Source organism: Perca fluviatilis, chromosome 4 (assembly GCF_010015445.1).
Source record: "Perca fluviatilis chromosome 4, GENO_Pfluv_1.0, whole genome shotgun sequence".
NCBI lineage: Eukaryota > Metazoa > Chordata > Actinopteri > Perciformes > Percidae > Perca > Perca fluviatilis.
The window spans coordinates 15,338,781-15,352,277 of NC_053115.1; the positions used below are offsets into that span (position 1 = coordinate 15,338,781).

The window sequence follows — 13,497 nt, forward strand, 5'->3', positions numbered from 1 at the left end:
TTCATTCTTATTTGGTGTTTGTATACAAAAAAAGACTTTCTGAGCTTTCTCTGTATAAATACCATATATGTTCACTAACTAGTCTAAAACAAGACACCTGCTTAGGCTTTCAGCTAAAATTGCAATCAGCAGTGTTTGATAGGCGCCAGACTGAAATCTATTCTGTTCTGAATGTGTGGTTTACAGTTTTGACAGCAGTGTGTTAGCATTTGAACAAAGTGCTGTAAATCTACAGTGTTGTGCACGTTGTGGTTAAAGTCATGGGATAAGTGTGTAGAGTTTTGAAAACTCTGTTCAAGCAATGAAAAATGAACTAGAGTTTGGTCCACATGAACTGCTGCTGTGCAGACTGTAGTTAGAGTTTTGCACATGTGACTCCAGTTGTGCCCACTGTCGTTTAGCAATCGAAAAAAACTGTAAATTAGAAGCTACGTATATCTCAAGTCTATGAAGTGTGGCTGGAGGCTACGTTAGGTGTACCATTTGGTGGTTTTGATTTCATTTCAGGCGGTTCAGTTGTCACTGTCCTTATTACTGTAACATGGCTGATTATACTGAGCTGAGCTCAACACATTAGTGCTGTCCTTGAAGTGTGCTCGGAATGAATGCAGGCACTGCAGTGTTCACGGTGTGTGTGTGTGTGTGTGTGTGTGTGTGTGTGTGTGTGTGTGTGTGTGTGTGTGTGTGTGTGTGTGTGTGTGTGTGTGTCAGGCAGACACTTTGATTGACTGTAGAGGAGGGAAGGAAAGGAAGGAAAGATCCAGTACTGACTCAGCAAGTCAGTATGAAAAAGAAAAGACTGGGAGAGGGAGGAGAGCAGAAGGGGTGAGAGAGATAAAGAGATGGGGATTATTCTCTGTAGTCCCTCATGACCTGATACGTTGGACAATGTATTGACCGACCACTTCCAACACACACACTTTCTGCTCAGCAATATGGCTTTACATGTTGACAGATTGTTACATTTTAACTACAGAAATTAAAGGAAAAAGCTAATTTTTCATAGTTCAATAAAGGCTCTATAGTTGGATCATAAAGGGCCTTTAAGACTGAAGGCGGCAACGTCAGCGCTGCGCTCTGAAACCCATTGTTTCCAATGGGTTGCGTTTTGCACTTTGCTCGACCCAGCGGCAACCTGGTTCAACTTTGGGCGCAGCACGCTGTAGATATGTGCTGAACCCAGCGGCAAGTGCAGCGCTAACCACGTTTGGATGGAAAGGTCTATTAGTATTATTTTGTGTGTAGAGCTTATTGATTATAAATGGGTTACAGTTCTGGTCGAAATAGTACAAATAAATGCATACTGTACAAATAAAAGCTGTCTGATGCCATTGATTGGAAAAAGTCCAAAGTCTGATTTCTTTGTCCGTCTGTTGCAGACATGGTGCTGGACCACCAGGAGGCGTCCAATGAGCTGGACGACACTGTGAGAGTGAAGGTGCGCGAGGCTCTGCTGAAGAGACACCACCACCAGAACGAGAAGAAGAAGAACCTGATGCCCATGGTGCGCTCCATCGCTGAGGGAACCCGCAAACAGTCAGATCTCCATCTGACAGGTGGGTTTCACACTGTACATCATATGCACACACATATTACATTTAGTTATCACTGATCATTTCAATTTCTTGGTATGAATCAAATGAAGAAATCTACTCTTATGGATTTAAATTATAATTGCTTTTGCACATCAGAATTAGTGTAGTCTTAGAAATATGAGTTGACTTATAATTACTTTAGTCAGAGACAGCTGTTTGCTATAATAAGATTACATAAGACTTTTTTATATCAGAATGATGGATGGAGAAAAACTAGGGAATATGAGTAAACATGAGGAGACTAAAAGCAACAAGACTAAGTAACAGACACATAGGAAAGCATGATCTTTAAACAGTAACACTTGTGCTAATCACTTGACATGCTGTCACTAATGCTTTCAGGGACAGACTGCCAAAACATGTTCCTGAGCAAATGGGCGATGAGGCAGCTAATACTACTACTAAGCTACTTCCCTCATAGTTTTTTATTTATTTTTTTTATTTGCACTTGGCAGGCCAAAAGATATATGTACTAATTCTGATCCTCTTTCTCTCTCTCTCAAACACACATACACACTGATTTGCACATACGTACACACCCACACCTTACTAGCAGGGTCAGCCACATCTCCCCAGCCTCCGCCAACTACAGAACCCGCTAAAAACGGTGGCGGACAGGACAGCACCCCAGTGGACCTTAGCAAGGTAAACAAGCAAGTTTTCTTTCTCATAAATGTGTGCAGTTTCTCCGTGCACACTGTTCATGTCTTTGCATGGATGCTGTGAAGACCACACTAGACTATAGAAAGTGGTAGATATAATTAACACATCGAACCACAGCAATATAAGATCATCAGCTTCATGCATGTGCTGGAGCTTGCACAGTGCTAAGATCTGTTATCGATGTTTGGTGTGCTTTCATCAACTAGGTCACATAGTGCCCCCTATGAAACAACAGGAGAACTACATTTGCTCAAAGTGTATCCCACAGCAGCAGCAGCAGCAGCAGCCCATCACTGCAAGACTGTTAAGTACAGCCACATAGGAAGATACAAGATACAAGCTTCCATTTAGCCAGTAATTTCCACCTGGAATTTTGTAGTGCATATCTGTACAGTTTAACACCCCTAGCACTGCAATTCTATCTAGCTCCTCTGACATTATACTGCACCTGTGGTGGGAGAGCTTTATGTACAACTCTTAGGTATTAAGTCATTTATGCCTTGTCTCACCAGGTGGACATGCACTTCATGAAGAAGATCCCAGAGGGTGCAGAGGCCTCCAATGTACTGGTGGGAGAACTGGACTTCCTGGAGAGGCCCATTGTGGCCTTTGTCCGCCTCTCCCCTGCTGTGCTGCTCACCGGACTCACTGAGGTCCCCATACCTACCAGGTAGACAGCCACATAAACAATTGTTTAGTCATAAATTGAAATTATGTGTCAAGTCAATAACCTACTCTAAATTATCTTCTGACAAATATCAGGTTCCTCTTCATTCTGCTGGGCCCTGATGGAAAGGCTCAGCAATACCATGAAATTGGACGCTCCATGGCGACCATCATGACAGATGAAGTAAGTAAACTTTGTCAATTAATATCTAACTTCAGAAACCTTCACAGAGCAAATTAAATCTCAACATCTGTCTTGCAAAGGCAGTCAGTTTATTTCCCTCTGTCCTTTACTTTTGTCTGGAACCAGATCTTCCATGATGTAGCCTACAAGGCAAAGGACAGAAGTGACCTGCTGGCTGGGATAGATGAATTTCTGGACCAGGTGACGGTCTTGCCACCAGGAGAGTGGGACCCCTCCATCCGCATCGAGCCACCAAAGAGTGTCCCCTCTCAGGTACACAGCTATGACATAGACAAAGATTAATTTTACAACTTTGTTAAGGGTGCAATAAAACCAAGAGTGGGTGTATACATACGTAAGTGTAAGTGTAGTACCGGGACTTACAATCTTCATTCCCAGGATCTTTTCCTTCTGTCTGTTCCAAAGGTTAGAACTGAGAGGCGTTTAAATTTGCTGTTCCCTCTACCTGGAACAAGTTACAGAAATCCATGAAACTTAATGAGCTGGTCTCATTAGTCGCTTTTAAGAGGATGTTAATTGACTTGGAAGCAGCCACATCTGACTATAGATGATTTGCCTGATGTATTTAGGATTGTGGTTGACTTTGAAAAATTTGCTGATTCAGTTGTTTTATGTTTTGAATGTTTTTGTGTATTTTGTGTTTGTGTGTATGTGTGGTTGTACTGCTGCCTGTCTTGGCCAGGACACTCTTGAAAAAGAGAGTTTTAATCTCAATGAGTCTTTTCCTGGTTAAATGAAGGTAAAATAAAATGAAATAGAGAGCTATTTTTTAATTTGTCTGTTCCTGGACTGTTGTTGGGTGCCTGCAGGAGAAGAGAAAGATGCCAGGAGTCCCTAATGGCGGAACCTTCCAGGTAGAGGAAGAACTACATGCTGAGCACCACGGGCCAGAGCTACAGAGAACTGGAAGGTAAGCTGTCATTTGCAGGTTGATTACACAGGCTTATTGCTTTAGTAATGGCTGCTATTATATCTATCATGGTAAATATAGAAGCCAAATTCAGGTGTCCAAAAACAGAAAGATATCATACAACACAATTGGTGAATATCGGGAGATGCTTTCATAAAGACAGCCTGTGGAAAACATGGCACCTGTTGTGTTTTCTGTATGGAAGCCTGGGGCTGAGTTAACACTCTCCATCGTGTTTGTCAGTTGCTGGATCCACCAAATCTAAATTTGAAGTCATGAGGAGCTGATTAGGCCTGCACGATTCGGGGAAAAATATGAATCACAATTTTTTTAGCTTAGAATTGATATCACGATTCCCTGCCACGATTTTTTTTTTTTATTGCACACATGAACCATGACAAAACAAAACAAATTGGCAGTACCAAACATAGATTTTCACCACAAGCCTGTAAACATAGAGACTTAAATGAATAAAGAAAATAAAGTACATACTGGCCATTCAAGTACAGTAGGCTACCAAAAATAGTGACATATAACACACTGAACTAAATATGGCCCTGATACAGGCTCTATCTGAACTCCTTGAACATGTCTTTACATAATTAAAACATGTAAATCTACATGCTGCAGCTACAGCTTCAGTCTCTAGAGAAATTTAGTTTGTTAATTGCCAATTTAAGTACAGTATCAAAACAGAATGATTTATTAGCACACTCTTTAACTGCTTGCCTTTCATGTCTTCAGCTGTCCTATCAAAAAAAAAGACCAAAAACCCAAAAAAGGGAAAACAGCAAAAACATTCTTCCTGTTAACGCCCCCTGAAATCTCGTTGTTGCTGACCTTCAGTGATTTAACTTCTCATCTTGATGCAGTAAGTGTACTCTAGGATACTGTGACATCACTGATAGGTGTGGTTGGGGTGCAACACAGAACACTACCACCAACGAGACCCATCAGAGGTTTTGGGTGTTTCAGCTTGACATTACCTCTCTTAAATCTCTTGAGCACCTCTCTTCTTTTGTTGCACGCCATGATTAGGTTGTTTGGTGGTCTGATACTGGACATTAAGAGGAAAGCTCCGTTCTATCTGAGTGACTTTAAGGACGGTCTGAGCCTCCAGTGTGTGGCCTCTTTCCTCTTCCTCTACTGTGCCTGCATGTCTCCTGTCATCACCTTTGGAGGACTGCTGGGGGAGGCGACAGAGGGAAGCATCGTAAGAGCACAAACACACTCAGACACAGTCACATACTGCAGTGTGATTAGAAGATTATAGACAGTGTACATGTTACTGAGTACGAGACAAACACTCTATTTCCACGTTTGTTACAGAGTGCCATAGAGTCCTTACTCGGTGCGTCTATGACTGGAGTAGCCTACTCTCTGTTTGCTGGTCAGCCTCTTACCATTCTAGGCAGCACAGGTCCTGTGTTGGTTTTTGAGAAAATCCTCTTCAAGTTCTGCAAGTATGTATTACAACAATGTGTTTGTGACAATATTTTATTATCACTGGTGCAGTCCTTTGCTAACCCATTATATATTCCCTTTCATCCCCTACAAACTCCTTTTCTCCTTTCACATCAGGGACTACAACCTGTCCTATCTGTCGCTGAGGACTTGCATCGGCCTGTGGACGGCCCTGCTGTGTTTGGTGTTGGTTGCCACTGATGCTAGCTCTCTGGTGTGCTACATCACTCGGTTCACAGAGGAGGCCTTTGCCGCCCTCATCTGCCTCATCTTCATCTATGAGGCCTTGGAGAAGCTCTTCCACTTGGGAGAAGTCTACCCCTTCAATGCACACAGCGATCTGGATAAACTCACACTGGCGTAGTGAGTAACAAAATGTTCTCTCTGCTGGCTCACCTGGTAGACTTTTCATTGTTTTTTCATGTGCATTGTTCTTCTCAAAGAATACAAAGCTGTCATTCTCTCTCTGCAATCATCCCCTCACTTTCTGGCTTCGCTCTGGTTGTCATTCCTGCTCTCCTCAGCAAGCCTTCAGATCACATCCTTTCATGCAGTTCCCTTTTTGTCTGGCCTAATTAAAGAATAGCAAGCATGCAAGCCCATTTTCTGTCAGAAAGAAAATCTCAGATTTTCCTTGTGTGTCTCTCTCTCTCTCTCTCTCTCTCTCTCTCTCTCTCTCTCTCTCTCTCTCTCCGCTTTCTTTCTTTCTTTCTTTCTCTCTCTCTCTCTCTCTAGCTGTAGGTGTACAGAGCCAGATAACCCCAGTAATAAAACCTTAGAACTGTGGAGTGAGAGAAACATTACAGCCTCTGTTGTACCATGGACCAACCTTACTGTCAAGGTAACGTAACTATGTGGAAACACACACACACACACACACTTTGAAGCCTAATCTCAATGTGACTTAGGCCTGGGCCTAACGATATTGCTTGATCATATTGATCATATCATATTGATCATATTGAGTTATCATATTGATAACTATTCATAATTTGAATTACCTAAATAGACTAAGAACAAACATGCCAAATTTAAACATTTCTGTTTAACACTTCATATAACATTCAACTGCTCTTCAATTATCAACCCCAATGTCGACACAACAATGAAAAACACACAAATACTGTAAATAAGTATGGGGCCGTATCTGTCTTACAAACCCAGTTGCTAGATTTGGTGGTCCCGTCTCTTATCGGTATATATTGAACATGTTTTATATTGATATTGATCAACTGTCCATCACGATACGATAAGTTATTGAATTATTGCCCAGGCCTAATGTGACTTCCACATGATAGCACACACTGCTTTTGCTCCAGCGTGTTTATGTATGTTAACATTCATCTAATACGCTCACCTTCCCTGGAGCAGCTAACCCCTCTTACTGTAAGGACCTTTGCAATCACTGACAAGGACATTTAATGGATTAACCTTTCACTGCTGTGTGTGTGTATAACTGAGCAAAGGCTTGTTTGGTTTTCTGTATTTCTGTATTTTTTTCCTTTAAGCTTTGTAGACTCCTTCCTGACGGTCAGATAATTTAGATAAAACAATATTTTGATCTAAATTATTTTCTCTTCAGTCCTCCTGAGTCCATTTTGTTCTTATTTAACCTACAGGAGTGTGTCAGTCTGCAGGGCCACTTTGTTGGGACAGCATGTGGCCACCACGGCCCCTACACCCCAGATGTTCTCTTCTGGTCTACCATCTTGTTCTTCTCGACCTTTTTAATGTCTGCCTTCCTTAAACAATTCAAGACAAGTCGTTATTTCCCCACCAAGGTAATCAACCGATATACCTGCTCACTAAGCAAAGTGGTTACTTTTTGGGAAACGTGACATGCCACAGTTAGTAACCACTGATCTCTGAGTGTTGTTATCTCCCATGCCCAGGTGCGGTCCATGATCAGTGACTTTGCAGTGTTCCTTACTATTGCTGTCATGGTTCTGCTTGATTATGCGATGGGAGTGCCCTCCCAGAAGTTAAAGGTGCCCAGCAAATTCCAGGTATAGAAAAATGACTAATTATAATGTCGACCTTAATATAAAATGCCACATGATCATGGTTGAATCATGGCCTCACTCCTCTTTGACGTGATCCTCCAGCCTACCAGAGACGACAGAGGTTGGCTGATCAATCCAATAGGACGCAACCCATGGTGGACAGTCCTGGCTGCAACTATTCCTGCTCTTCTCTGCACCATCCTCATCTTTATGGACCAACAGATAACTGCCGTCATCATCAACCGCAAAGAGCACAAACTACTGGTGAGAAAAAATACAGCTGCCCTATGAATCTATGCACTGTTGCTTGCAGCTGCAGACTGTAGCCCAGTTATACATGTACCTATCTGTCCTCCTTTTCTGTTCTGCAGAAGGGCTGTGGGTACCACTTGGACCTGCTCATGGTTGGGGTGATGCTGGCGGTGTGCTCCATCATGGGCTTGCCCTGGTTCGTAGCAGCCACGGTGCTGTCCATCTCTCACGTCAACAGCCTGAAGCTGGAGTCAGAGAGCTCGGCTCCAGGAGAACAGCCTCGCTTCCTGGGCATCAGAGAACAGAGGTTAACTGGTCTGCTCATCTTCCTGCTCATGGGCTGCTCTGTATTCATGACTGGAGCCCTGCAGGTCAGTAAGATGAGCTACACATAGCTGCACCCCTCTGGCTGGGACATTTTTGATTATTTATTTCAGGTTTATTTATTAGGGACAAAGCACACTAATAATAAATAAATACATGTAAAATGTGCCAGAATTAGCCTAGAGGCTATTTTACATCTGCTATCTCTGGACTGGTGGTAAGAGGTCACCCTAAAAAAAGGATTAAGCTATAAATAATACATACAGATTTGGGCCTATACAATAAATATAGGTGTGTATATGTAATATGATACTCATCAAAGCTTATTGATCAGCTTATTGTATGTTGTTGTTTTTTCTCTAGTTCATTCCTATGCCAGTGCTGTATGGTGTTTTCCTTTACATGGGAGTCTCCTCATTAAAAGGCATCCAGGTAATGTGACACAGGAATATTATCCTATATGGTAAAGATGATTTACAGTAAGGCCACTATGAGTGCAATCTGAAAGTTTCTGACTGTGGCACCCTAGTGGTAGTGTCAATGGGAGTGTCCATTTTTTACAATCTGGAATTTATGAATAATTCGCAAGATGCTATAAACAGATGTGTTTTCATACTTATTACTTCACTGTTACTTATTACTGGCAGGAATTGTTGTTGAAAAGTTGTTCTTTTGCCCTCTCTGTCCCAAACTCTTATTAATGCAGCTGTTCCTGTGGTGCCCTCTCCTGATCTAATTAATTCCATCCCAATTCAATGAGGCCTGACAGTTAATTGTCAGACTAATCCAACTAAATCCGTCATTCATAATTACTTTCCCTCTTTTGCCATATTCACCATCTGTCTCCCGGCTCTGTTCTCATTAATTCATATCTCTTCCTCACTCTATCTGTCTCTAACTCCCCCACCACCTGCGTTCACTTCTCAGTTCTTTGACCGTGTAAAGTTGTTCTGTATGCCGGCGAAGCACCAGCCAGACTTCATCTACCTGCGCCACGTCCCCTTGAGGAAGGTGCACTTGTTCACTGTCACGCAGCTCACCTGTCTGGCGCTGCTCTGGGTCATCAAGCACTCACCTGCTGCCATCGTCTTTCCCATGATGGTGAGTTGGCCTCCGCCAACATCCCCACTCTCTCTTCACTAGCCTCTCCATGTCTCCTATTGTTTTAAAAAACAATGTGTTTTTTTTCCTAAAGGTGCTGGCTTTGGTTTTCATTCGCAAACTGCTGGACTGGTGTTTCTCCAAGCGAGAGCTAAGTTACCTGGATGATTTGATGCCTGAGTGGAAGAAAAAAAACCTTGATGATGCATCTAAAACGATAGAAGAGGTAGTCTACATTGAAATACACAGATGGAAATAAATAATGAATATAAATAAAGATGCACATATTGACTGGACATGTTTGTGGCATGGATGTGTCTCGTAGGAATCACAGGTTATGCTCAGCACAAAGAAGAAAGATGCAACTGCTGTTCAGATTCCCATGGAGGCCAGCGAGCCTGTTCAGACCCCCAAAGCACACGACCCCAGGTGAGCACACACATACACACCTACTGTACACACACACTCTCAAATGGTCAGGATGGACATCAGATGATCAAAGTGGTAAGATTATGAGAGAAATGCTTCACCTCAGTCTATCTATATGCACGCTTGTCTTGTTTGGTGTTCTGCTCTCAAGTGCACCCTGTGAATACTACTGTAACACACTGAGACCTCTCCCTAAACCCCCAACTCACTCCCAACCCTGTCCTCTTTCTGCTCTCATCCTCCTCTCCCTCTCCTCAGGTGTGACCCCTCTGACATTAATATATCTGATGAAATGTCTAAAACCACCGTGTGGAATTCCATTAACTCCACTCAAAGGGACACTTGTCCTGTGGCTTCTAAGAAGGCAAGGCCATTCCCTCTTTTTCCCCACCACTGTCATCTGGAAATATTCCTGCTGCACATTGTGCTCACTCACTTCTTTTGTGTTTTTTAATTGTTAGTCCAACTGATAATTGCAAATTTAGGGTAGCCAAACTGTGCTCTGTGCTTTGTTAATTCAGGCTTTGTTTGTTTTACTCTGCAGGATTGAAGGGATCACATTCATAGACGAGTGAAAGGATGTCCACAGTCCTGACAGGCTGTAGTTCTGGACCACAGGATACTGCGATTTGGCTGATTTCAACCACTTCAGTGCTTAGAAAAACAAGTCTCGATGATTTCTACCAGCTACCTGCAACACATAATACCGTCCACAAAAATAAAGAGAAGGTAGTACAGTACGCACAGATAGACATACACATGCACTTCAATCTTTGTGAGAACTAGAAATATCTTTAAAATCTTATTTACCTACATTTAAAGGTGCCCTGCCACACGTATTTCATTACTTTGTCTGAAGTTCTACCATGGACTCCTTTTTTCAAGCCATTCTAGCGTGGTATAGAAAGCCTGCAGGAAGACTCAGCTAGATTTGTGCCAGTTCTCATTAATATTCAACGAGCTAAGCTGCTTGACTCTGATTGGCTAACCGCTAGCTAATCAGAGCCTGGCTATCAGCATCCTTTACCCAGCACAACTGGGCAAGCTCATGAATAGTAATGAGCTCAGGCAACACCATGTCAGACTGACCAGCTTTTGTAATTGGCCTGATTTCTCCGCTTATTTCTTTTCAGTGGCTAGAGCTGAAAGAGGAAGAAGCAGTTAATTTTCACATTCACGACATAACACAAACACATATGGACCTAACATATTTCAAAAAATACAAGTAAAAACGGTTTTGTGTGGCAGAGCACCTGTAAAGCCAATGCTAACCTAATCCTAACTCTACCCCCTTGACTCGAAACTAGAACCAACCTTAGCAACGTTAACCATCTTAACCAGTTAACCAGTAGAAACATCTGATCTCAACCATCACCATCTTCTACTTTCAGCTTACTATTAAACCAGACAGGGAAGAAAGCCCTTAGTGATCAGTTCTGGCCTTTGGCTTCCCGGCTTAGTTGTGAGGTTAAAGGATGAAACTTTAAGACTTCTACAGCAGCATTCATCTGTGAAAATTCAACAGAATCCAATAGCTCAGTTTCAATTCATTTGTGTCTGAGAATGTGATCTAGAGACACATCCTGGAGCATCTCCAGGATGTGTCTCTAGATCACATCATCAGACACAAATTACAGTGACAGTAAATAATGGAGGACACTGTGACAGCTGCTGGCAGCCATGGTGATTTCACTGAGTTATGTATGGGGACATTTGCTAATTCACACCTGAAACCCATGCATATACTTAAAACTCATTTGGATGTTACACCTCAAACAGCCTCACAACACTGGCGGGCATGTTGTGAGGCTGTAATTCAGTGTCACTGGTCTGTCTCCAAAAATGTCAGCCAAAAAGTCTGGATGGTTTGTTTTTAGCTCATGGGGAAACAGCTGCTGTTTGTCTATAAATATCGACTTTACTGCCCAACGTCATTGAAATAGCCCATTGTAAATTCTGTTGTAGGTTGGATTTCTTATTTAACTACTGCAGCGCCCGTTCAAAATGTGCCTGTTGGGAACGGGCGGATTGCTTGTCCTCCAGTATTGCTGCTTGCAGCTTTCTCATCTCATTAACTTCACACTCGACATTGCGTTTCCTTGGGTCCTGAGCAATACACCTGCCATGACATAGTTGCATCACATAGCAATGCTAGAGTATAAGCGTCACTAGCAAATATGTTTTTTGCTAACAGCTAGCTATTTGGGATCAGGCCGGATCATTTCCGGGAACAAAAATCTTCATTTCGAAAGTTACATAATTGATCTTGAAATGTTTTAGTTTGCTACAACGTTACATCTCCGGCCTCTCATGGAGGTACTGTAGCGAGTGATAGCGAGCGAGCTGTACCCAGCATGCCGTTTGGCGGTGTAACAGTTAATAGGGGTCCCCTCTAAATACACTACACATTGGTACAAAACACACTGCTAATACATATGCCCCATAGATCTCAAGAGCTCGCACTTGACACTGCACTTCCTTGGGTCCTCAGCAATACACCCGCCAAGTGTGAAGTTGTTGTCCAGAAAATCAAAGAACAGACAAACTGACTGAGACTCCTTTCATTTTAGTTACTAGATACTTAAACTAGCCATAGTTATTAACACACACACAGTTATAAACCAGAAATATGACCCGTTGCGATTCTATTAGGTACAACTATCTAAAACTAATGCAGACTAATACAACAGTCCTGCAATAAATCCCACCTTCATAAAGGTTATATGTTATATTAAAGGAAATTGTTGAACATACTGATGAGAAAATGATCTGTTTCCTTATCTGCTAAATACTGCACCATATTCCCCAGCTAGTTGCTAACTTTGTCACCGTTTGGTGATGAGCAGGTAGTGAACAGTGGGTTTTTAAGAGCCGTTTCGCTGAAAACAGCTGTTGCAGCTGAAAACGACGTTATGAGAGCGGTGAGAGTGAACTAAAACAGTAAAAGTACGGGCCAGAAAATACAATGAGCTAAAATAAGCCATAGAGCTGAGGGGAATGGCAGAGTTGGATGATAATTTATTGTTCATCACTACAAGCGCCTGCTTTCAATTACCAGTCAGGTGATCCACTGGTAGTATACACATATTAGCTGTTTTAAAGACATTTGGTCCTCACAAAGATAGAACACAAACACACAGCAACCTCTCTACTCCCCCTTTTCACCCTATCATCAGAAACCCAGGTTCCACCCCTCCACTGTACACTTAGCTGGGCTATATGATGGGAGAGTAAACGCTCCTTTAAACACAAACCAGGTTCTTTTTTATTAATCTAAATAGGTCCGTCAGTCCTCATTCCTTAAATCTAGCATTTTTTTTATTTAATGTGTGCCATGAGTCTGTTCTTTTTCTAATAGTGATGATATGGTCAATTATTTAGTAGATTTCTTAAAATACATTGCAGGTTTAGTAATACATAAATCCTTTTCTGGTGCATAAAACGTTTTGTCAGTTTTGTGTGATGATGTAAACTGAAAACTGTTAATGTTAGAAGACCCACTTCAGTTGAAGCAGCGGCATCAATAACGTGTTTTTGAGGTGTAATCTTTTTCCCTTTATGGACATTTGTCTTAAAACTATTGAGTGTGTACGATGGAGGTTGTTCTACAGAATATTTGTCATGTGTTAGTAGTACAGTGTCTTATTTCTTTACCTCAGACAAGTTCATGAATGCTCCTGAAAGGCACTTTGGATGATGTCAGGTAAGGGGATACCAGAGGTGTGTGTGTGTGTGTGTGTGTGTGTGTGTGTGTGTGTGTGTGTGTGTGTGTGTGTGTGTGTGTGGAAAATAATAATTTTTCCATTATTTTATCGGGGGGCTGCAGCCCTTTCTTTTAAGCAATAGTTTAACCTGTGATTCAACCCAAATTTACCTTACTAGAAC

General features: G+C 42.1%; 1 protein-coding gene across 3 annotated transcripts in view; it reads left to right on the forward strand.

The window, feature by feature from the left end:
* slc4a8 (solute carrier family 4 member 8) overlaps positions 1–10,483 on the forward strand; it is a 31,015-nt gene extending 20,532 nt beyond the window's left edge. The window contains exons 6-25 of one of the 3 annotated variants that reach the window (XM_039798257.1): positions 1,380–1,556; positions 2,149–2,240; positions 2,771–2,928; positions 3,021–3,108; positions 3,235–3,381; positions 3,939–4,039; positions 5,078–5,252; positions 5,369–5,502; positions 5,621–5,866; positions 6,239–6,344; positions 7,123–7,284; positions 7,396–7,509; positions 7,609–7,770; positions 7,878–8,129; positions 8,446–8,514; positions 9,010–9,183; positions 9,278–9,409; positions 9,509–9,612; positions 9,871–9,976; positions 10,157–10,483. In XM_039798257.1, the coding sequence (XP_039654191.1) occupies positions 1,380–1,556; positions 2,149–2,240; positions 2,771–2,928; positions 3,021–3,108; positions 3,235–3,381; positions 3,939–4,039; positions 5,078–5,252; positions 5,369–5,502; positions 5,621–5,866; positions 6,239–6,344; positions 7,123–7,284; positions 7,396–7,509; positions 7,609–7,770; positions 7,878–8,129; positions 8,446–8,514; positions 9,010–9,183; positions 9,278–9,409; positions 9,509–9,612; positions 9,871–9,976; positions 10,157–10,162 (2,705 nt within the window). In that variant the 3' untranslated portion in view covers positions 10,163–10,483. The remainder of the gene's footprint in view (positions 1–1,379; positions 1,557–2,148; positions 2,241–2,770; positions 2,929–3,020; positions 3,109–3,234; positions 3,382–3,938; positions 4,040–5,077; positions 5,253–5,368; positions 5,503–5,620; positions 5,867–6,238; positions 6,345–7,122; positions 7,285–7,395; positions 7,510–7,608; positions 7,771–7,877; positions 8,130–8,445; positions 8,515–9,009; positions 9,184–9,277; positions 9,410–9,508; positions 9,613–9,870; positions 9,977–10,156) is intronic. The other 2 variants (XM_039798258.1, XM_039798259.1) reach the window with 2 other exon arrangements.
* Positions 10,484–13,497: the final 3,014 nt, after the last annotated feature.